Raw genomic sequence first — 25,969 nt, 5'->3', positions numbered from 1 at the left:
CTCTACTCCAATAGTATATGGGCCCAGTCCATTTTAACTGGCCATATATATGCTACAGATAAATATGAAATAAATCTAAAATTACCCAATTTTTTTTCTGTGACTTCAAGATATAACAGAAAATTACAATTATTTATCTTGAACAGTCTTAAGTAATAGTTTACATCTGTTTTTATTAAATTTTATTGTCCTATTGCTCTATGAACTGTGTCTATCTACTAAACCTGCATAACAAAGTTATAGCATCTGCTGAGACAATTGCTCAAGTTATGGTACTGAAGTTTTTAAACTTTGCACAGCAGACTAGAGGATTGAAACCATGTTTACAAAATAAAAATGACTGATCACATTCCAGAAAGTAGCAAGTTTATTCAAACCCAGTATTTCAGTTTGCCTTTCTCAAGGGTCACAGCATCATGTACAGATAAAAACTGTGCTTTGACAGTTCTATGTGGTTACAGTATTATCTGAAAGAACCTTAGTGCTTGTTATAATGTAACACTGGGTGTATACTATTGAGATCTTAATTTTTTAACTATGACCTTGAAAACAGTATATAGTAGGGATTTGCAAGGTTTCCAAACCATTCACATGCCGAAAAAACACCCTATTGAAAAACCAACCATTCAAAGTGTTGGTTACGATGTATTATTCACATATATACTAATAGTATGCTAAAAATGTCACTAACACTTTTAATATAACGATTCAAAAATTTCTAAAGCAGTAACTTTTTTGTGTACTACCTGCCTACCTACCTGATGATGTCAGTGGGGCTAGCCCCTAGACGACTTGGACTATCACTACAAGATTTCTTCAGCATACTTAATTGGTCTGTGGGTATCTGCTTTTGATATTCTGATAAATGTAAACATATTTTTTGATAAATAGTAAACATATCATGCACGTACTTAAATATCTTTTAAATCCAATTCAACCCAACAGATGACACTAGAAACTGTTGCATGTCTATTCATCGATATGTAAAGGTAAAGTATATACTTTATTCAGGTATAACAAAAAACATACAAACAAGAGTATTAAAAAGTTATGAATTTTAAAATGAAGTAGGTATCCTGCTACAAAAAAGTAATGAAACAAGAATTAAAACCAAAAATCACAAATTTATAAAGTTTAGTCCCTACTCTGGCAGCTTTATACACTTAAATGTAGGTCAAAGTAAGGATTGCATTTTATAAATTTGTGATTGTGGTTTTAATTCTTGTAAAAATTAAAGCTATCGTAGATATGGGTGTACTGAAAGTTTATAGATGTGTCCATTCCATGGACATATAAAAAAAATAAACAGATAAATAGGGGGAATTTTTTTTTATTATTTGTTGTTGTTCTTATTTATTTTCTTTGCCAAAAGGGAAAGTTCATGAAAATAAATTATGGTAAAATGAATATTTGATAATCTCTAACATGAAAACAGTTTCACTTATCAGCATAAAGTGATTCATAAAATCCAGTCTACATTAAAAATTTGTACTTATGTTTATGCATAAGTCTTACTCTTGACCATTGTTAACTTGACAGTCAAGGAACTACACATAATGTTTGAAATTCAAGGTATTTATATGTTCAAGTTCTGCCCAATATTTTATGTAAAAAAAATTTTCAAGGTTAAGGAATCAGCTTTACATGGCAATAGTATGCTTTAAAGCATTTTAATTATCAAGATTAAATTAATATTAGTGACCAATCACTAGTAATTGGACTTGAATGTGAATAAGTCCGACTTGGCCTGAAAGGAAAGAGATTGGACATAAACTACAAAAGACCCAACACCAATTGACACCTGAAAAGATGTCTATTATAAATATAAATACATATCTGTTCCTCAGGTCAGCTTTTAGCTGCTGTGGCTTTAAATACTGATTAATGGAACCAAATTGAACCACAGCTTCACTCAAAATAAGAGCAAGTCCGACCAAGAAGTAGCTTTGCTTGGAAATATAATTCTAAACTTCATCAAGTTTTCCCACAATACCATGTCATCAGGCAAGCCCAATTAACACAAAAAGAAAATCAGCTTCACACTTTTCTATATCCATACTACTTATTAATGAATAATTCATCTAATTAACAAAATGTGAAAATAGATCAGTCTTTGGACAAGCCTGTTAATGTGAAAGACAGTTCATAGTACAGGATTAATGTTGTTTAAGTTTTAGCCCATCTTTTTCATCTAGAACTTGTAAATAAAGTGCAAAATCTTATAAAATTAAAATGGTTATATGAATGACGATATATGTATTTATACTAACTTATAGAAGAGGTTTGATTTTTTTCTAACTATCTTTCCCCAATATATTGTGCTTGTATATCTAATTTACAGTTACATAAGTTGTTGGATATAACTGGTAGTTGAATAAATTAGTGTCAGTGCTGCTTCGTATTGAGATTTAAATGTTCAGGTGTATTAGTTTTCTTTGTTACATAATGAGTGTACATATTTCATGGGAATAGGGTCTCTAAATTTACAGCTTAATATTGTAATTGATGGGTCATCTTCATCTGTGCTGATAAATTATAGCTTTGGATTCAGTAACAGGTTAGGCATTCAGACTTGATAATATTTCTTTATTCTCACATCAACAGTGAAAAGCAGAACAATGCATTAAATTCTGATAAATGCTCTTCACCAAAATGACCTAAGACCTTTTTATTTTAACCATATTTTGACCAGTGAGCACCTTTCAGGTGTGTGCAAACCTGCTTATCAAATTTCAACAAAAATAGAAATTCTAACTGTTTTAACAATTGTTTACTCAGATATTTTAGAATTCATATTCTATCATTTTGTAACGATTAGTGTAATTTGCAAAGACAAATGGGGGGGGGGGGTCAAACTTGCATTTCTGTATATCTAGAAGGAGTTTTGCATGTAAATAAAGCCTTTTTCAAGCTTTTACAAGATTTCTGCCCAGCCCAAAGTCTAGATTTTATTTTCTAATAAATTGTCATATTTTGAGAATACAATTCACCAAGTATTGTTTCTCTCAAGATTCTTATTCAATGTGTGAAGATTTTTTATTATACATCTTCCTTCACATTACATGTTGTGAGGTCATAAAAAAAATGAGAACTACTAACGAACAGATTTGAAAATAGCTACAGGCAAAGTCTGAATACCATTGTTTAAAATATGTTTATAAATCTTCGAGCAGAATTTTTAAATTTTTATACAATTTTTACTTAGCAAAATAAATATAGAAATAATTAACTTCTGTTTGCCCAAGTGCTTTTCTAACTTTTTTGGGGAAGAATACGGATTTAAGGATTGAAAACAAAGTCAAAATGGTTGAATGTTGTCATTGAAATAATGTTTTTTAAATTAATTTGTTAAACGTTTTTAACACTTGTGATAGTTTTAAATTTAAGGAATATAAAGTTGAAATATTTTTTATATTGTACTAATATTGAGTTAATCAAAAACTTAATAGTTAAACCTAAGATTTTGGTAATTTTTATAACATGAACTTCACCCTCACTCAAACCTGTATGGTTTTGAAATTACAAAAATGTGATCTCATTGTATGTTTTTGTTTGGACTGTATTCATAATTATACACGGTGCAACAAAAGTTGGTTATGATACAGTATAGGACATAAGATTCAGAACTAGAATTCAATAGGAAAACCTCTACAGATGCTAGTCTCAGCAGAAATAGGGTGCTTGTTTAACCCTCCTATTATGTTTAGAATTTAGTTACATTTTTTATGCATCAGTTCATATTGAATGAATAAATATTTTTTCTTCAGATAGCTTTTACTCTTTCATGTTAAATATTAGAAATTAATGCAAGCTCTTATGATAATAAACTCGGATATATTTAATTGTATCATAATGTTATGGAAACCAGTGTCAGGACAAACAGACCAAAACATAATAGGAGGGTTAATGGGTGACAGTCGAGTCTCTGGAAGCAGAACTCTCAGTATCCTGTTTTCTTTCAGACTGGTAAGCAAGTACAGTAGGGTCAACACAAAGTATGCATTCTGCTACTACTTCACTTTAATTCTGTTAAACTAGTAAAAGCTTGGGTTGGATTTGACATGCATTTGGGAGAGGGCAGCAGTCTGCATCTGCCTGAAGATAAGGTAGTCAGCTCAGTACATACAAGATTATTCATAGCATTATATGTGTCTGTAAGGTTATGCAGACATGATATTGATCTTATGGTAGACAATAGAACTGTCAGAGTTTTGCTCAACCTTGCAGTGTATCAATGTACCTGAACAAAGTGAAAAGAATTGTAAAACTTTATCTTGTTCTCAGTGCTGTTTCTTGCAGAATGGTGTTTATTTCTTGTATGTTAGTGGGATGGACTTGTTGCAGAAGCTATTTGCTAGCATATCCTGTTGATCAAGTATGCAGCTGAACTGTGTAAAAATATCTAAAGCTGGCCATTAAGAACCCAGAAACAATGAAATGCATATGAAAGAAGATTTCATTTTTTTTGTGTAATAAACACAGATTTCTGTGATGCTATACAAAGTCTATAATTTGTGGCTATCAACTGATGCAGTAATGGAAAGTAACACACAAAACACATTGTTTTCTCTTCAGAAACCATAGTCCAAAGTCAAATTTTTACCAATTTTGATTTGTTATTACGAACATTTCTATATAGCTACCAACTGGAATAGTTATTGGCATAAAAATGAAGCACTAGTAATTGAAACCAGCCATACCATGTTTGTGCATAAATACAGGATTCCCATGATATCTGAAGTCACTAGTTGAAGATTGGTTGCTTCTGGTAGATGATGTAATGAAGCTGTTTAAGATAACTGGTACTTCCATGTCCTTATGATTAAACTTTTATATTGTTTACTTTTTTTAACAAAAACTTGAAATAAAACTTCATATCTGCACATATTCAGTTGTATCTGCCAAACTTTTGAGAATATGCGTCTCTGCCATGGCAGGTGTGGATCTTGTTATTCATTTGTGTGTAGATGTCAAATGGATGTTACCATAACTTTGAGAAATATTCTTTTTTCATGGATGTAGTCATTTCCACCATAACAGAAGCAAGTTCCATAACAAAATCCTAGTTCAGACTTGAAGCCTGCATAGCTTAACTAACATGTTGTATTGTATCAGAATTTCCTGCATCCGAAGGCATGAAAACAGACATTGAAAGCTGGTTAGTGATGCTGTTATGCCATTAGTTTCACCATGTCGCACTTCACTGTGAAAATCCAGTCAAGACTGCCACAACTGGTTCAAAAATTAAGGTTTTTAGTGGATCAGCATGTTGACTCCATATTATATCAGTGATTTTAAAATAGCTTGCTCTTAAAAAAAACATTTGCTGTGTTTCAAAGATTGCGTGAGATTTAGGAGTTCCCTTGAAAAAGCTATACAAGGATAAAATAGTGGTTATCTTATTTCTAGCCTTTTACATGGTGCAAAAATTAAGGATATCGCATAACAGTGCACATACATTAGCAAAAGGGCTTCTTCAAAATATGATAGGTGACTGCTGTAAGGACTCTATGTTTGCAGCTCCATTGTAGCACTGGTCTCTTGGATTTCCTATGTTAATATCCAGAAATGACAGTACACCTTTCCAAAGCACTCCCAGTGATTCACCATCTGTTTTAGTTCTTTAGTAGAACCAAATGATCCACATCCTGAAAAATCACTGTCAACATAGCACAACTATAGCATGTTTGTGTCAAATTTTATTCTGTTTTTAATTTACCAAATGATATATATTATTTTCTGTACAGAGTATTGTCTATTTTGCCTCCAGTTTATAAATTTAGATAAGCTTGTCATTGTGGATACCACAAGAGAAATTTTCAAAGGTTCTTATTTCCCAGTTAGAAAGCCAGATAAATTGATAGTTATAGGACATTGTTTGCTTTGTACATGTTATTATTCTTTGTTCTTAGGTGCATTATTTAATTAAATAATTATTTAGTGTACTAGTATCATTAGTATTAACAAAAAAAGGAAATAGGCTTACCTTTCAATGATAGTTGACAGCAGTAAAACAAAATGACATAGGTAAGTATCATATTTTGTGTTTTTCTTGTATGTTTTATTTATTATAAAAGTAACTCAATTGAAAAAAATAGGAACTTGTTAAGTTATATTGGTTAAATTAAGTAAGGTAATGAAAAATATTTATAATTCTTCACGAGGTGTGCTCTCAAGCAGCTCGTGTTATGTAATTCAATACAGTAACTTGAGCTGTATTTTCTGAGTGATTTAGTGGTTAGAAAGTCAATCATAGTGACTGAATGTATATAGTTAGAGTAGAGAAAATAACAGATATAATGTAAAGTTTCAGTTGAAAAAAAAAGTGTATTTGGATGTTTTAGAAATTAAGCAAATGAAAATTATTTTTGATCTTACCATGTAAATCACTTAGCTCTCGAAGCAGTTAATACTGATTCCATATGTTCATGTAAAAATTTTTAGAAAAAAATATTTCTTTAAACAATCTGATTTTTTGTGTACAAAAGACTTGTAATGTTTATTGTAAGCTTGCCAAATTTCATGAAGATATACAAAACATATTAAAAGTTATACTATGGAAACTTTGGTCAATTTGAGGCCACAAGGTTGATGTATTCCATCAACCTTTCAGTGAGAGAGTTAACCTGTCTGTATTTCTAAGGCTTAGAAACTGGTCTTAACTTGTGCTTAGCTTTGTTTTGCTCCTAATATGGCACAAGTATGTTTGTTTGTTTTGACCATGATGATATTTTGGTTTCCTCTTCATTTTTGGGACTCATTCTGCATAATAATTTTAGTCCACTCTGTAAAATGTTTGTCTGTGGTACAACTCTGATTAGCCTTACTTGTCTTTAAAAATGTGAAATGTTATGATACTTTTTTTACTACACTCAATAGCAGCTAAAGTTTCATTACAAAAATTATATAGTAATATATGTCTTATAGTGTGCCATTGAATATTTAACTAACAGAGATAATTATTTAAGGAGTAATATACTACTTTCAGTTTATACTACAGCGTGCTGTTCTCTAGTAAAATATTTGTCACAAGAAAAGGAAGCCATGCCACCACCAGTCCATCAATGTATCTTAGTGTTCAGCCACATATACTGTACTGCATGACTATTTGTACAGTAGGAAGTTTATAACTGTTCAGATGGACTGTTAATAACTGAAATGGTTTGTTATCCTCAAAATCCTGGAAGGTACTATTGAAATTTGGATTGTAATGTTGCAGGAATGCAACTTCATTTTAAAACATCAATGGTGTAGTAGCATAACACAAGTGGATTATCTCATCATACTTGGTAAGCTTGTACATTTAAATTATCTGATTCAGGATATCATGTTACTGTGAAAGCCATTTCAACACCAGTGGTGTTGAACCATGCAGAAAGTGAAGGTACCACTAACAGGTTGACTAATCAGAAATTTAAAGGAAGGAAGTGAAGAGCTCAGACCTAATGTTTGTGTGCTGCTTGTTATACAACAAAACAATACACAACTTTAGATGAGAGAATGCATTATGGCTACACAAAACCAATTGCACATTTGAACAGTTGAGAGTGCAAGATGATGTACTGGATAAGGATAATTGATATGTGCTGGTTTTTATTGTTAGTTTCATTAAATGTGTTGAAGCCTGATGCTTCATCTCAGATATTTGCTGATATGTGAGCCAATATGGATAATTCCACATATATCATGGAACAAAATTTAAGTCTGCTTTTTGCTGCGTTGTGCAAATTATTGGGAGAGGTGAAAATGTGTATTTTACCATATCATCCTCAGTGATGCGTTGAACTGAGGTATCTTGAGACTTGTTTAAACTAGAAATCAGAGAATGACAATATTCTCAATATTTTGATATAGATGATACACAACATTTCATTTGGTTAATCTTGAGAATGTTATTTCCTTTTATGATTTCTAATCGTCGGTGATGGTTTGGCTGAGCAGGCTGTTAAATATATACTTGCATAGTTCTGATAAAATTGTCTAAAATGAATGCCCTGTACCTTGATGACATATTAAAGAACAAAACAACAGTCTGTTGGCTAATGTTCAGATGTGAAGTTAGCTCTCAGTGAGTATGATGTATGAACCACCACCCTGTGCATACTTTCCACAATCTATGGAATAGTTAAGTTGGTTGATGAATGTGAACTTGTGTGATAATAACTGAGTAAGGCCAGATCAAAACAGAAGTTCTAAAAGAACATTAAAATAATACCAGTTTGAGCTGCAGCTTGAGAGCAAGTAGATTCAAGTTGGACTAGGCTGTATGATGTCTTGTTTTTCAACAACTTAAGATCTCCAGCAATCGTATGATACACAGACACATGTTGTACACATTGACAACATGAAGCTGTACATCACTTTAGCCTGAACCAACTATTAGAGAAAGTCTAATACATCTGTAAGTCAAAAAAAAAACAAAAAACTACAGTCCTTTTGATGAAAAGTTTGTAATAAATGTTAATTGTTTGTACATTGGAAGTGTTTGGTGTATACATATGTGGCTTTCAGGTCATATTTACATTGAAGAGAATGTAATCAGATATGAATGATCTGCAGATTTTCCAAATATACAGTGACATTAGTTCTGCTTTAAAGGATTTGAAAATAACATAGGCTGTCCTGTATTGCAATGAGAAGGCTGTTTTCTACATATTTTCTGATGTTGTCCACTAAGGACAGTACCTATAATTAGCAATTGGTAGCAGAAATGTCTGGCTGTAGTTACAGATAGCTTACCACGTGTCGTAAACATGTTTTACGGTATCATACTGCGGTTGTCTCTAAGAGTTCTGTGTAAATATATGCTTGTACTGAACAGACAAGGTATGATTCCACACATGCAAATTGGAATGTGGTTTACTTTACTGACCATAGCCATGATTCATTATTATGAAATTAATAATTGATATTTTCAACTCCTAGATGGCAGTACATTAGTAAACCATGTAGTTACTAGTGTAGTTAGCTGCTTGAGACAGTAAATGTGATTTTACTTGTTTCTCGTTGTATGTATCATAGGTTTAACCTCTCTATGCCGTGGATAAATGTATCTCTTTATACACTAATAAAGTATGCCATAGTTATTTTTACATTATATGTCAGCGGCTCTCAAAATTAAATTGATTTTTTTCATTTTAAACTTGGGGGGCCATAGTGGAATCTATATACTGTTCCTGCTTCCCTTCCATAATTATGCTACATTTCCACAGATAATTGATTGAGAACTACTGTTATCTATCTATCAATATATATTACCCAAATGTCTGTCGTACTCTATACATCTTGAATGGTTAATTGTGGAAAAAATTATATATCAAAATGTTTCTTTTCAAGAGTACATTACAGTGATATGTTTTGAAAGCTAAATGTTCTAGTTGCCAAATAATTTTGGTAGTTTTCTTTCCTACAGTTATGATATGAAATTGAAATGACCTCTTGTTCTTTACCATCAGTTGATGTGTTGTCACAAGAGATCAGGTAAAAGGAATGTATTGATGGTTCTGTTGTTGGTGATACAGTGGAAGTGACTTTGACAGGAATCTTTGTTCTTCAGCAAATTCATTTAACCCTTGGCATAGCTTTTTTTTAAGTTCACAAACTGGTTGTTTTCATGATGACATGGTTTCAAAGACAATCACAGTGAATGAACTTTGGCTTAAACCATCTGACCTATATTCTATAAAGCACATCATTGATTATTCTGACTACAGAGTAGGGTTCTTTCCAACATCTGTTTAACTTTGGAGCTGGTCAGGGATGTAATTCTGAACAAAAACTGTCAGTACTCGTGCATACAACAAAAGGTTTTGATTGTGTATTATTTATGATATAATTTAGAAAAACAAGAAGATAGATACCACCATTATTTTGATGGTTTTAGGAACTAGATTAAAAATTTCATAATTATAAATGTATCTCATATGTCTTTGTTTTTCTTTGCTTCCCATTCCAGTGATGACAATAAGACATTTTACATGATAATGTCAGGGGCTGGTACCAATCAGAGTACATCAGTCAATAAAACATGCAATTTTATCATTATTGACCAGTCATATGAATCACACAGCCAAATGAAACTACCCGTTTGCTTTAATAATTAATAATGATTGACAATGAAGTCACTAAAGAACTTCTATTAATGGTCTTGTTGCTAACAAGAACAAATGTTGTTAGGTGTTTTATTGGTTTATTTGAAGAATGTTTATTGATTGTTTAGATTTTGTGAGTTGTAATGCATCTGCTTTCTGACACTACAATGGAAAGTTTGGGTTGGACGAAAAGCAGATCAAATAATCATGGTACTAAATAGTGGTGAGTAACTGTAGAAATTCACCACTGAAACTAGTCATCTCTCACAATGTGGATTGTACATCTATGAAATACAATTTTATCAGCATTCACATCATAAAAAGTATTTCTCAGGTGAAAGACATGTCTGGTATCAATGATTTTCCTTAGTTTTACTGTAAATTCTGTGTAAAATGTTGCTGAATGGTGGTTCTCATTGTGTGAGTACATAAGGTCCAATGGTATTTTAATTTCTTTCAAACATCAGTGATGATGCCATGTTGTTTGGTAACTCGAGTTGGTGTGAAAGATCTTGGTCCCACATTTTCTTATGTTCAACCACATGAATGGTTAATTGATTTAAAAGTGAGAGGTTGTGTCTCTTCATCATTCTATCAAATGAAAGTTAAAGAACTGTTGGCTTAATCTTTTTGATTTCAATGATTTGACACACTTCTGCAAAGAAAGCTGACTCGAACTTCTGTTCCTGATCTGAGTGAAGTTCAACAGGTACCCCCAAATCTTATAACAAATTCAATGACAAGTTTTCTTGCTAAGAGTTTCTGCTTGTTAGTTAGTAACATTTATTTTAATTTAAATTTTTTAAACTATTAATTTTTAATTTGTACATTTTAGTTTCTGTAGTTAAAGAATGTGTAACAAAAAATGAAAAGTGTATATGAAAATCAAGCAATTTAGCACTTACCTTAGCAGTACATTGATTTGCACTTGGTTGTTTAATTTCATAAGCCTTCTTTTTTTTTTAATTGTATTCATTGCCCAAAAAGTAATTCATGTGACTTTCATATATGCATTTAGAATACAAAGAAATATATTGGGCACTAAAATAGAATGTCCCAAACTACCATCATTTATCTGAATTTCTAACTAAGCTATAAGTAGGATAAATATTTCCATTACTCTTTGGATTGTTGACACTTGCAAAATAGTAGCTTTAACTATGAAAAATACAGTTTTCAGAACTACATAGTTCACAAAATAGCTTGTCTGTTAATCATAAACATGAACCACTGACAAGAAGGCATGAGCATTTAAGTGAAGTTCTTACTTGCACAGTTAACTATAATGGTAAACAAGGGTGGTATATTTTGCAAAAATTTGATAATCTTTTATGTAAACAAATTGCCTCGTGAATGTTTGAAATTCCTTGTAAAAGATAAGATATGAAAGCAGCTTCGGAGGCTAAGCATATAGTGCCTATATTCTCTGCAAAAATACAATGTGTTTCGATATCACATGAGGATCTATATGGTTCCTAACTCACTTGTACTTTTAATTTTGATTATTATTACTGTAAATTTTTTCCATTAAAGTGAAAACACTATAATTTTTTTTTCTCACTTGGAAAACTAAATGTTACATTGGGTAAGGACTAGCAGAGAATATTTACTGAATATTCTAATAATAGTTTTATACAGTTTTTATAAATGTTGCCACATTCCTACTTGTATTCTATGGAGTAAAGTTATTGCACCAAGACTAGACAGTAGAAAGAGCAGCCCGTAAATGAAACTTTTGGGTTCTTTCAATGATAGAAATAGCATTGTATTCCAAAATATAAAGACTGAAAACTTGAGTGGCTTTGAATAGCTGACTAATTGAAAGCACTTGAGTTTGTTTTTTTTGTTGTTTTTTCAAAATTTATTGCTCCTTGTGTGCGTGATTCTGTGTGCTAACTCTTATCAGAAGAACTATCATTGTGGTATTCACTGACTTTGTCTGACAGAAGGAAACTGGACAGTAGTTTGCACACAGTAACAATCTTTATTCACAGAACACAATCAAAATTAAGGTTAGTACAACAAGTGTTTGTAATATATCTTTACTCAACAGAGAGAAATGTGATAGTGTATTTGAAAGCCCTTAACATTAAGTGTTCAAACTCTTAAGTCTAAATCCAATAATTTGAAGAACAACTGAGATAGGGTGGAGATATAAACTATGACATGTATAAGTGTTTACATTTAGGCATATTTTTTAACATTTTTATCTAGGTAAGTCTTCAGGGAAAAGAAACAAGGTCAGTGTACCTGTGTATGTCCAGTCTTTGTCTGTGCTAAATCTGTCTTTGAGAACTGCCACACAAGACAATGGCCAAGTTGTTAGTTAATATTTTAAGCAAATCATAATTGTTTGCTGGCATGTGTTGGTCAATTGTAAAGACAGAGTAAGAAATGTGTTTTTAATTTTCCTGTTATTTGGACTTGCCTGATGACTTGGCATTCTGTAAGTTATAACAAAGCTTGGAGTTTGTAATATAAGTCTACATGTAACAGGTTCTAATATTGATAAATTATTGTTGTGTTAGTTCTAAGCTATATGTGTTTAAATAATGCACATATTTTAACATGTTTGAGTTCTAGAAATTGTGTATCTAAAACTACCTCATTAAAGATTTTCATTTCTTTACTTGTTAATAATTTATTCTTGGTCAGTATTCTTCTGTTTAATTTGATAATTATATATTTTAGTTTTACTTGCTAAAACTTGATAAACTTGCGTCTTGTCCATGTACTGAACAATTTCTAACAAGTTATAAATAATCACTTTAAGCTTAATAATGTTGTTTTGTGATCATACTATTGTATGTATGACTTTGTACCGAAGATAAATAATTCTAATTATCTTGAACAATAATCAAATTCTTTATTTTAGTTCTACGAAAATATAACAACTAAGGAATGATAATCATAGAAGTAACACACAATTACATGACAATGTTGGTGCTGAAAATATTAGAGTTTAGGTTACAAATTCCAGTATGTTGTGTAATACAATTTAATAAACCATTCTGTCATTTCTAAATAAATATGATGATCACTTGAAACTCAATGGACATTTTTAAGTTATTTTTTTTTACAGAGATTGTCTTTTATCTGCTCAAGTGTATTACATGTAAATTTCATCACTGTGTAATGGTAACTGGTAATTGTAGATGATAATTTGCTTTGATTTCATCTAATGTCTACTTAGTTGTCTTTGGGGTGGATACACATGTTCTTCCAGTTTATAGAAAACATCACTTTCTGTATTAGAATGCTTTGTTACGCTAATTAAACTCCATTTTTATTAATTAGTAGTTTATGCTTCATTGGTAGCTAGTGTTATAATTATTGTAACTAGTTTTTATTCTCTTATCAAATAATCTAAACTTTCATTAAGTGTATTAAGTATTTTATGGGCCATTATTGCATTATCTTTATCTAATACTTGATTTATTTCATTACAAATTTAGTGTGTTTTTGTACTTGTGTACCAAATCTATCATGTTTGAGTCTCATAGTTGGTAGATCTTATATCTGTTTCTTATCAAGCACAGGGTCACATGATCTTAAATGAAAATCTTGGGTTTCTGTAGTGTGCGTTAGCAGGATTGCAACACTTTTCTCCGTCACAAATACTTTCTGAAGTTTGCATGTCTGCTATTCTCAGCTCAGCTACATTGGTTGGTTGTACATTCTTGCCAGTGCCTGTATTTATGTTGGTTATGCATAATTAACTAAAATAAAGATTAATAACTGTTTAGTAAAAAACACACTGTGGGTATTTTACATTATTCTTACATATGTGCTATGGCACTGACATCATACTGTTTGACCGATTAAGTTGCTACGGCAGAAGAAGTTTAACTATATTTTAAGAATATATACATTGTTGATTGAATGAAATTGTTACATGTAATATTTATAAAGTAGATTTAAACTGTTTTAAACTTCAAAGCATTTTGTATGTGAATAGTGAATTCAGTAGCTTGTTCTTAATCTTTTGTTAATTTTTTTCCAAATTGTACACCTATCATTTTTATTTGTGCAACTTTATTCAAAGTGTTTACAATTTTTCAAATGTTTGTATGTTTGTAATCATAATTTAAGTAGACTACTATATTTGTATAGTATCAAAAGTAAAAAAAAAAAAATAGGAACCTGATATGATAATCAAAGATTTTACACTTTCTATTATTTTTATTATAGCCATTTTTAATGCTTGCATCAAAAATACTCTTCTCTACATGTGAAGGTTGTCATTTGCAATGTTACCCTCTTGTACAAGTACCAATTCCTATAAGAATGTCATTAGTTTATCACACATTCTTATAGCTTTTATTTGTAGCCTGTAAACAAATAACATTATACTACCTATACTTACCCTTTAGCTGACACGTGTAAAATCTTAGATCTAATATTTAACATTCCTTGCCATATATTTGCTACTGTGATATTATCAATTGAACTGATTTCCTTGCAAGAATTAAATAGGCTTGCTTAATAACAGCAGGGTCAAACAGGAAATTTGAAAGTGGTCTGAATTTGAATACTTTACTGAGTTTTAAGCTGTGTGAGAAATGCACAGAATATACACTATGATGTTAGGTATAAACTAGTTTTTATTACAACACACAGCAATAAAAACAACAGTATGTATACTTGCATAGGCATGTGTATGATCACCTCTAATGAATTAGTTAGTTGACTTGAAATGATAATCTGATGAAAACCACATAGAACTCTCTAGAATCAAGACTCCATGTGGATTCAGGAAATCTTGATTCCTTTGGTTTGTAATAGCATCGCCATGTGACTGGTCATTCTCTCACAATATTTGTCAGCTGTGACAGACACCAGCTAGATTTTGACTTTGGCACATTAATTTGTTTAAAAGAGAAAATACAACCATTAAATTGCTTTGTTTTTGTGTATGTTGGGTAGATTTTAGTTATAGGCAGTGAGCACACTGTGGTATTAATATGAGACTAAAGTAACTAGGTAACTAGATAAATGCATGATTGGAAATGGTAGAAAATTCAAGAAGGGGTAAGAGAAAGGAAAGAGGGAGTTTATAAAATTAATCTTAGCAAATAAGAATAGCTATAATAATAATATAGGTACTTTTTTCTTTTTAACTACTAAAATTTTGTTGATTGGAATATTACTGTTACATGTTTGATCAATTTGACAATACTTTTAAAGTAGTTTAGGTATGCTTTAAAGCTACATAATATGAGTAGCATATTGGTAACCTGGGAATGTTTTGAAGTGTTTTGTGTAACAATAAAATTGTGTTAAAAATGTTTATTTCACTAGGCTTGTTAATGATAGTATTCTAAAATCATTTGCAAGCTTTTCAATATTTCATTGCCATTTTATTTGAACATAGTTTTAATGTGAGTGTACTGTAAAATCTTCTCTTACCACACACTCTTCATCCTTCATTTTTCATCACTTCTAGACAATTCAAGAACCCATTGATAAAGGACGTAAATTAACTTATTCAGAGGTAGCGCAAAGAGCCAAAGACAGAGTTGAAAAACTGGCTCAGGAAATTAAAGAAAGAGAACGACAAGAGGCTATGGTTCGCCAACAACGTCATATAAACACTTTACAAAACAAACAACAGTTTTCTGCTGCCCGTAAGTTAAATTTATTTTTAAACTACTCTATGTTAATTTAAACTACAATAATGCTAGATATTCCCATTGTGGTAAGTTCATTGGTAAATAGTGAGGTGCATAATCCAACATTAACTTGTAGTGAAAGAAATGTTACTTAGAATTAGTACTATAGACAAAATACATGAACATTAAATTAAAAAATTATAAAATAAGTTACTGACCATTATAGAAATAATACATTTCTAGCAAGTTTTGTTGACATCACATGTTTACTGTATTTTTCTACAGAAACTACACTTGAGTAATCAGTTTAAAAATTCTTTTGTATGGATTAAATAAAGTAATTATTATAGGTTAGCGATTTTGCTGACAGATGCTGTAAGAAAATAACTTTTTATGTAAATTGCTTTTATTGCTATTTCATTAATGTATACTAATGGAACTTGAAATATAATTCCAATATGAAAATTATTTTACAGTTTGATTATGCTTTTTGCCGATTATAAAGAAATTGCTGTTGCCAGAATTATATTAACTTTTGAAATTAAGTGTAAAAAAACATTTTGTTGGATGAAAAATCTTAAGACAAATTTTCTGGTGTCCACTGTGACAAAGAGCCATGGTTTAACATGTTTAATGCCAAAACTTTTTTATTGCATGTTTTTTGGATGTCATTATTGGATACATTTATTTAAACCAAATTTCTACCTAGCATCATTTCCTTCAGACTACACAACATTGTTGTGGACTAAATGTTCAATGTTTAAATTTGGATGTTAGCTAGAAGGACACATGATGCTATGATCAAGTAAGTTTGTGGGAGTAGGCCTAGATCATTCTGGATGATGTCACAAAAATCTAGTAACTTTGGAGGGCACCTAGAAACAAGACTAGATTATAAATATGAGAATCAGTGTTTTGCTTTCAGCAAGTGGTAAATGGATATTGAATTGGTTATGTTTGTCATCTTTTGATAAATAACATTGATCCAAAAGATACTTCACTGAATTTAAACTGACAAAGTCCAAAGTCAAGTAGGTGTTCAGAAAAGCTTTACATTGTACTGAAAAGAATCAATGTGGAGTGTAGAATCTTAAAGATAAGCCATCCAAGCCAAAGGTCATCTTTCATGATAGAGTTTGGAAGTACATTGGTGAGAGAATGACCAAATTTATAACTCTGTGAAGAATTTGCGAGTGGAAATTGGACTGCTGAAGAGCCCAAGGTTCTAGTTCAGAACATTTCTAGAGGATCCTCAAGAGTTCAGCTGCCTGTGGATACATTTTATCACCTACTTACCCAAGATGAAGACCTCCAGCAACAGAACAACAAGAGACAAGAAGCCATCCCATCTGTATACCATGGGACTCAGAAAGGAAAACAACCAAAAAAGACCTGGAGATTCTGCAGTTTTTTTGTTGTTGTTTTTTGTATTAGAATTGTTCATGGGACTTCACAATCCAGGAAGGAGGCAGTGTTGTGTGTGCTGTTATTTTCAGTGTTTTTATTCTGATGTTAGCTATAGGGTGCATGACATTAATATTGAGTAAGTATGTGAGAGTAAGCCTAGAACGTTCTAAACAACATCACAATAATCTAGTAACTTTGTAAAGTATCTGGAAACAAGGCTAGATTATAAATGCAACAAACAGCATTTTGCTTTCAGTGAGCAGTGACTAGTAAATGAGTATTGAGTTAGTCGAGTGTTGGTCAGTCAGTTTTAGTTCAGTGAAATATTTAATTTTAGTAAAGTATTTGGATCAGTCTTAGTTATTGCATATGTTCAGTTACTTGATTGATCATTGAAACTGTAGAAGTATGTTTATGCTAGTCATAGTATAGTTACTGTTCCTGGTATTTCCATTGAAACATCTTTTCTAAACTTGGCCTATAAAGTACGAGTTACAACAGTATACAGGTGAAGGCAGTTTGATGAAACACTAAGGAAGAAATAAATTGATTTGTTACTGTTGCATGGACTGGACTTTGAATTATTTCCAACAAATAGTTTAAAATAACTTGCCCAGTGAAAGAACAATGTTACAACAATATGAAGATTGTGATATCAAGTAACTGTGGTGGATTAGGACCAAGTTTATTATTATTCATATAAAATGAAAATGTTAGAAGTCTATTAGCTTATGCCTGTATTTAGACTAATTCTAAATTAAAGTTTTCCAGAATAAAACAAACAAACACAGCATTAAAAATGCTTTTTAGCCACAGCATAAATAAAGCTCCTTTTTGAAGTACAAAGTTTTAGCTCATGGCTCTGTTATCTTTTGACTGATTTGAGATCTAATTACGTTTTCGGATCTGGGAGGTGAAACCCTTTTGATCGATGTATTTGACCACACCCAAATTTACTCTCACACTGCCTAAAATAATTTAAATTTGAAGGTAGGCTGGTAGAGATCCTAATTAGTAATAAAATTGAATTGGATATGCACGAGCCCAATGCTTGGTATTACTGGTGCACAAAAATATAGTTAATAAAAAGAGAAAAAAGGTCACACAGATTAATTTACACTAATCCTGTCTAAAAGAATTTCAAGTGCCATGGCTATTGAAGATTCTCTCTTGTTATATTTTACTTTGATTATTTATAAAAAAAGATACTTATTTTTCATTTAAAATCTGCCAACATGTGTTTACTAAATTTGTGAACATATCAAATGTTGTCAGTGATAGTATGCTTTTGACTATTTATCATGTGTGTGGGTTCTGATTTTCATACAGAATTTGAAGTATGTTCTTTGATAAAACTTGTATTGAAATCGAGGGATTATAAAATTTTAGCTTTTTATCACAATACTCTAACATCCTACATTTTCTAAAATTCTGTATGAAAATCAGAACACACACTAAGAACAATAATACCTGGCTCAAGGGATTTAAAAGAACCTGATTATGTGTATTGTAATGTAACCTGGAGATCTCAGGCTTTTTGAATATAGTACTTAAGATTTTGAAAATTTCTTGATTTATACCACATGTTTTCCTGTGGGAAAACAGGAATTTCTGTTTGAAAATTAAGATTATTAACTCATTAATATGTTACACTTAAACCCATGATAACTTTATTTTTGAAAATACTGTGTAAAAATACATTGCCAAATTCTTATTACTATGATATATTTTACAATCAGGATAGTATAGTATGTTAATCTTCTAAAACTTTAGCATCTATGAACTCATTTTTAGTTGTTGTTTTTTCTGTCTTTGGAAGTTTTGTGGTACTGTTGTGTGAAACTTGTTAATATAGTAAACAGTTCTTGTAAATAACCTGGACTCGAGAAATTTTCATTTAAAAAGTTTCAAAAGTTCCTGTGAGTTTTTGTAATGATTTTTATATTTTCCCTAGTTAGTTTATTTTAGTAAGTACAGAATTCATACTTCAGTTACTGTGTGTAGATACTCATTGTAAATATTTATCAAGTTTATAAATCATAAAGTAAAATACCTTTTAACTCTAGAATTACAGATTGGGTCCCTTAAACTTGTAAGTACATTTTCCATAACTATTTATGTATCAAATTGCTTGTATGTCCATTACTGTTGGGTACAGGTATTCTAATAATGTATGAGTCACACAAAAAATGTGAACAAAAATTCCAATAGTACTATAGCTAATCTCACTAATTAGTACTGGGATTTCCTATGTATTTTATATAGAAAATTAGTTAGTTCACCAAATTGTTTGACTTTTTTGTTATATTGAGTTTTGTAACAGGCAGTACATAAAATCACTTATTATGAAGTATATGGATCCCACTGTTAGTGAAGTGTGTAAAAATAAATTGGCATTATTCAGTTTCTTTCATTAAATGGTTAAATTTCAAGCTTATAAATTTTTTTTGAATTCTTAGAAAATGACATTAAACCTTCTGCCTACTTCAAGAAAAAAGCAAACAATTAACTGGTTCAGTTACTGTTATTTGTTCTGAAATGTTTAACCATCAACAATAAGTTATTTAAAAGTTTTCTTTCCTTGCCTGGGATTCGAACTCAAGACTTACTAAATTCCAAGCGAGTGCTCTATACCAACTGAGCTAAAAGATTAACCTACTAGTAAGTTACTTTGTTTAACAACTAACTTAGACTACCACTTCTTCCATTATCACAAACAAGCTTTCACATTGGGTGCTATTTTTTCTTGTGGTAATTTTAATTTTTTACTTGCTTGGCTCAGATTCAAATCTGAGACTTGCACTCACTAAAACTTGCTAGAAAAACACATTTTAACAACTCAGACTATCACACTAAAAGACATGTAATGAAGGTTTAAATTCTAATGTTCTCAGGGATCGTAGGTATGTATGTAAAATCAGACGAATAACATACTTCCCATTTGACCTTTTATTTTTGATAAACAAGTTTTGATTTTGATTTTATTTCTTGCATTGGTTTTTGTGCAGAAAGTGATGGATTTGACTGTATTTTGGTTTTACTCAATAATACCTCTGTAGGGAGCTTTGCAGTTGCATGTGAATGTTTAATATTCATGCATTATTTTAAGAGTGCTAAATTATAGATTGTTTGATATTTTTGACTCTGTTATTGTTATGGGCTGTCTAGGTATTAGTATTAGGTTGTCAAGAAATTAATGTCCCCTTTTTTTTTATGAAAAAACCTGAACAACTTGTATATCAAAACAAAACATTTATTAAATGAAATAGACTCCATTCTTATCAATGGTGCTTTTCCATCTTACAATCAGGTTGTTAATGCCCTGATTAACGAAATCACTTGGCTTTGAAGTAAAAAAACATGTTGATGTCCTATTTAACACCTTCCACATTTGGAAACATTTTCCAATTAAGATGGCATTGCAGCGAATGAAAAAGATGGTAAACTGATGGTGCCATATCTGGAGAATATGGTGGGTGGGGAAGAACTTCCCAACTCCATAATATTGTGTTGCATCAAATGTGCCACATGTGGACGTGCGTTGTTGTTAAGAAGAACACCTTTCCAATTGATGAGTGAAGGGAGTTTCTGATGAAGGGCTTGATTTAAATGTTCCATTTGCTGACTATAGATCTCTGCATTGACAGTTTGCTGTGGATTGAGGAGTCCGAAATGAATCATTCCTTTAATGTCTCACCAAATGCAAATCATCACTTTCTGCGGATGGAGTCCAGGTTTCAGGTCGGAAATGGTTTTTGTCTAAGAATGAGCCATTGTTTTTGGCATTTGCATAGAGAATCCATTTTTCATCACTGGTGACAATTCTGTCCAAAAATGGTTCACGTGCATTACGTGCCAAAAGAGACAAAGCAACATTCACATGTTGGAAATGATGATCATTGGAGAGTTCGGAAGGCACCCAAACACCTTCTTTATGGAGTTTTCCCAAATTCTTTATATGTTTACGTATCATTACATGAGAGACATGCAATTTCAGGGCCATTTCACAAGTGTTGCCTTGGGTTAAACTCAACAAGCATCTTCAAAGCATCAATATCAATTCCAACATATCGCCCCCTGCCATAACAGTTTTTATGGCTAAAGTCACCAGAATCAAATTTGCTGAACCATCATTGACACCTATGAACGTTCAATACATTTCTATAAACTTCTTTGATATTCTTTGTGGCTGCAGAAGCGTTGTTCCCTTCTTATATTCAAACAGCATTACTTGCCGAATGCATGTCTTGTCGTGTGCCGTAACTATGAGGGATTAGTGTATACTAAACTTTACATAGGCTACACTGTGATGTTTAGGCAGTTCATTTAACTATTATACATGATATATGTTTTTTGGGGGGTGGTTTATGAAAGTGTTCCAAAACAAGATATTAATTTTTTGACGACCCAACACAAACATACTGTCTTCATCATTATGAAGGTGACATGTTTGACAGTTTGATAATCATAATAGTAATTATTTTATTTAATATAATTTTTTATCTTAGTAATAACTCTGTTTAGAAATGAAATTCAATTTATTCTGAAACTATTGAAATTAAATATTTAATATTATTTTGGTAAATGAATGAATGAATTTGAAATACTATCTTGCTTAGCCACATTAGCAAGATTAACTTATTTAGTTAAAACAGAACTTAAGGTTTCTGATGTTTATTCATTTGTTTTCTATTTAAGTTTTAATTTAAATTTACTGTATTAATGGTTTTTTGAACTTGTGTCATTTTGAAGTGACCTTTTTTATTTGTTATAATTATTTTTACATTATTAGTTGTGATTACAGTTGAATCCAGACTTTTTGTAAATTACATAAGATATTCTGTGATGGGTTTCTGTAGTGAATGTAAAACGCTATATTCGAGCAATTTATAAAAGAATGTCTTTAACTTAATTCTATCTAGCAATTCTTTGCATATATTCATTTACCACATTCAGTAAATATTACCAATAAAAAGCAAATGCTGTTTAGGATTTGACCAATCAACTTATCAAGGTGATTAAATTTAATATTCATATTACAAAATTGATGAAAAAACAAAGAAAATTGTATATTTCACAAATATTTCATTTAATAATTACCATGGTTTTGCCAGTAAAGGCATCATCATGTACAGACTAAAATGGTTTGTAAACAGGTTTAATCAAAGAACTGGAACTTTGACATTTACCTTGAGACAAGTGGAGAGGAGCTTAAGTTGGTTTAGTCATTTAAAACTTTCTGGATTTGTTTTAGACTTATATTTATTTCTAAAATTTTAGGCTGACTACCTTTTTCACAGATACATAAAACTTTTGCAGTTTTTTTCTGCATCAGATTTGTGTTTAGCTTCAATAAGGTTGGGTGCAAAGGTTGAATCCATTTTACTTAATTTCCAGCTGCTAGTGTTCTTTAATTTTATTTCTATGAAAAGTCCTGTTTGACATATATATAAACACACACACACACACACACACACACACACACACACACACACTATTGCAGTCTTGAGACTTTTGTTGATAAACACCACTGTTGCTGCACTTTTCAGTTTTGTCTTTGTTGTTTCATAACATTTTGCCTAGATTGTTTATACAGTAGAAGGCTGGTCTGTAGATTTCTTTGTTCAGTGTGTTATATATTTTGTGAGAATGTTTTCCAATCAATTTAGGGTACCTTAAAACATTTCGTTTTCTTGCTGTTTGGTACAATATGTGGGTATATTGATTTGAAGTTTATGGCTTTTAATTTTTTAAACAACAATGGGTCAATTAACTTTATTGTATAGCCATTGTTAACAGCAATATGTTTTATTATTTGTAATTCAGTTTCATAATCTTCATATGAAAAGGTTACAGTGATAAGCTTTTGTACCAAACTGTGGAACAGAGCAAGTTTCTGATATATTGGATGTCTTGAAGAAGCATGTATAATGGTGTCACTACAAGTCAGTTTTCTGAAGATTTTGAAGGAATGTATGCCATTATTTGTGTCAATATTTAAGTCCACAAATTAATGTTTCCATTTTCACCAAATTCCATAGCAAATTTAATATATTTTTGTGAATTTAGAAAAGTTACAAAATTGTTAAGTAGACATTTGGAACCTGTCCAAAGACAATCACATCATCAACATATCTGTACCAAGATTTGACATGTTTTGTATTATTTTCATTGCTAAACAATTTCTTTAAATTATCCATGGAAAATCAGCAAGCAATGGAGAGTGGGGGAACCCATAGCTAATCTGTAATTTTGTTCATGTATTTGGTCATTAAATTTGAAGTAGTTCTGATCCTAGCAAGTAGTAATTATTGTTTTTGGATCTTTGGCTTGAACAGAGTTTACTTTTTCTTTATCCATTAAATCACTAACAATTTGTTTACATTTGTTAATAGGTATCCTCGTGAAAAGGCTACAAACATCAAAGGAAACAATTTTGGCATTATTTAGTATCTCAACATTTTTGATTTTTTTTCTACAAGTTCCATTGAGTTTTTTTTTATATTAAACTTAGGTTTAAAACCAGTTAGATTTTTGGAAATGTTGTGAGCTTTCTGTGCTAGTTTGTAAGTGGGAACAAAAGGTCTGATAGGGATATTTGTTTTGTGCAGTTTAGGAAGTCCATAGATATGTGGCTGGCAAGTTCATTAAGTAGGCTTTTCTGTTCTTCAACAAAGATTTAACATTGTTGTTAAAGGTTTTGGTGGGGTCTTTGTTTAGTAGCATAAACTGTTAGAATCAAGGAATTCATTGATTTTACTACAATAATATTGTTTTTCAAGTATAACAGTCAAATTACCGTTGTCCACTTTTGTGATTATTAAACTATCATTTTTTAATTTTAGAGTTTATTAATGTAATCAGCTTGGACTCCCTATCTCCAATTTTAACATACTTCCTGGAAGAAGTTTGAATCATTTTAGAACATATATTCTTTGTTACATAGTCAGATTCAGCATTAAGTGTTATCTCTAACTGTTGAAATATTTTCAAAGTCTTCTACATTTAACCTGGATTTGTGACAATATTTTAAACCTTTACTAAGTAGAGGTTAGATTCATTTTTTGTGAACTTGGTTTTTGAACAGTTTATTAACTTAGGATGGAATTTTGAATGGTAATTTTCTACTAGATTTGAACTATTCTCATGTTTAGTCAGATTATCCAGTTTTCTTTTCTGATTCAAGTAAGTACTGTGTATCAGCTGACTTACATTTTCATGTATGTCTCTCTCCAATAGATCAAATTCCACTGGATGAAGATAGAAACACAGTTCACTGTGAACTATTTAAGGTGTTCACTTACATTGTCTCTAACACTGTGCCACTTCTTGATTTCTTCTATAGCCAGGTCTTCTTTGCTGATTCTAGGGCTTTCTTGGCTGAACTTGAAGTGTTTTTGAACTTCAGTAAGATGTATTTCGGGGTGAAATTCCACGTCACACACTTGTTATTGAACCAGAGGTGTTGAGTTGCTAAGCACTGTTTTATTTTCAGTCTTTTGTATAAGACTGTTAATTTTGCTGTACTAGCTTGTTTTATATAATTGATACTTGAAACCATCGCTACGTGGTGAAACTACATAATTACAGAATTGAGGAACAAAATTAATTAGAAGCCATGAACTTAAACTCAATATACTCATATACTGTACCAAAACAATAACAAAAAGAAATGGTTTAAGGTAACAAAATATATAACACACTGAACAAAAAATCTACAGACTGGCCTTCTACTGTACAAATAATCTACACAAAATGTTGTGCAACAAGAAAGACAGAATTGAAAAATCAAGACTGCAATAGTGTATAATCAAGTCAAATGGGACATTCCATTGAAATGACAATTAAAGAACACTCTAGAAGCTGGAAATTAAGGAAAATGGATTCAACTTATGCATCCCACCTTATTGAAACTAAACACACATTTGATCTGGAAAACTGCAAAATTTTACATATCTGTGAAAAAGGTAACAAAAACTAAATAACCTGGAAATTTTAGAAGTAAATAAATACAAGTTTTAAAACAAATCAATTTAAGTTCCTCTTCACTTCTCATTCCATTTGTATCACGGTGAATATCAAGGTTAATTCCAGTTATTTGATTAAACATATATAAACCTGTTTACAAACCATTTCGATCTGTACTTGATGATGTCTTTACTGGTGAAACTATGGTCATGAATAAATGAAGTTTTTGTGAAACATACAGTTGTCTGTTTTTTTCCTCGATTCTGTAATTATAAAGTTTCACCAAATACCAATGGTTTGAAGAATCAATTTATATAGTTATAGTTGAGTTAATTCAAAATTGACGTAATTGATGAAATAGTCATGTACATATTCTTTTTTTTTTCCTTGAACAACCATATTCCAAATAACTTGACTTATCAGAAGAATATGACTTCTACCATTTGAATTGAGTGAAAGAGGTTTCTTTAACATTAATTCTAAATTAATGTGCTACAGTTTTTATGCACTTGGTGAAAAAGAAAAGCTTTCAAAAGTTATGTAGTATTCTATTTCTTTACAATTCTTCTGTATGTATAATAATTTAATTTTAGGGTTGTATGTTTGGTATTTTGTAGTTGCAAAATATAAAAAAAATTATAATAATAATTTTATATTTTGAAATAAAATGTACAAGCTCTTATCAGCTAAATTTTTATGCTCAACACAAAACATGTATTTCATATTTCATGAAGATCAGTTACTACAAAACATATATTTTAAACATTCCATGTGTAAATACATAGGGTAACCAGATGCCTGGACAACTGCTGTATTTGTCCTGCCTATCCAGCAACTAATCACATTAATTAATGTTACTTTTTCAACCTTGTGAATTGGAAGTTTTAAATA

The 25,969-nt window shown here is 31.0% G+C and overlaps 1 protein-coding gene across 5 annotated transcripts in view; it reads left to right on the top strand.

Annotated features, from left to right (window-relative positions):
• Nucleotides 1-25,969, top strand: part of LOC106458360 — a 142,917-nt gene that overhangs the window by 104,244 nt on the left and 12,704 nt on the right. For all 5 annotated transcript variants that reach the window (XM_022384553.1, XM_022384552.1, XM_022384549.1 and 2 more), the window contains one exon: nucleotides 15,538-15,718. In XM_022384553.1, coding sequence (XP_022240261.1) covers nucleotides 15,538-15,718 — 181 coding nt within the window. The remainder of the gene's footprint in view (nucleotides 1-15,537; nucleotides 15,719-25,969) is intronic.

This window comes from Limulus polyphemus, unplaced genomic scaffold (genome assembly GCF_000517525.1).
Source record: "Limulus polyphemus unplaced genomic scaffold, Limulus_polyphemus-2.1.2 Scaffold451, whole genome shotgun sequence".
Classification (NCBI taxonomy): domain Eukaryota; kingdom Metazoa; phylum Arthropoda; class Merostomata; order Xiphosura; family Limulidae; genus Limulus; species Limulus polyphemus.
This window is presented reverse-complemented; position numbering and strand designations above follow the sequence as displayed.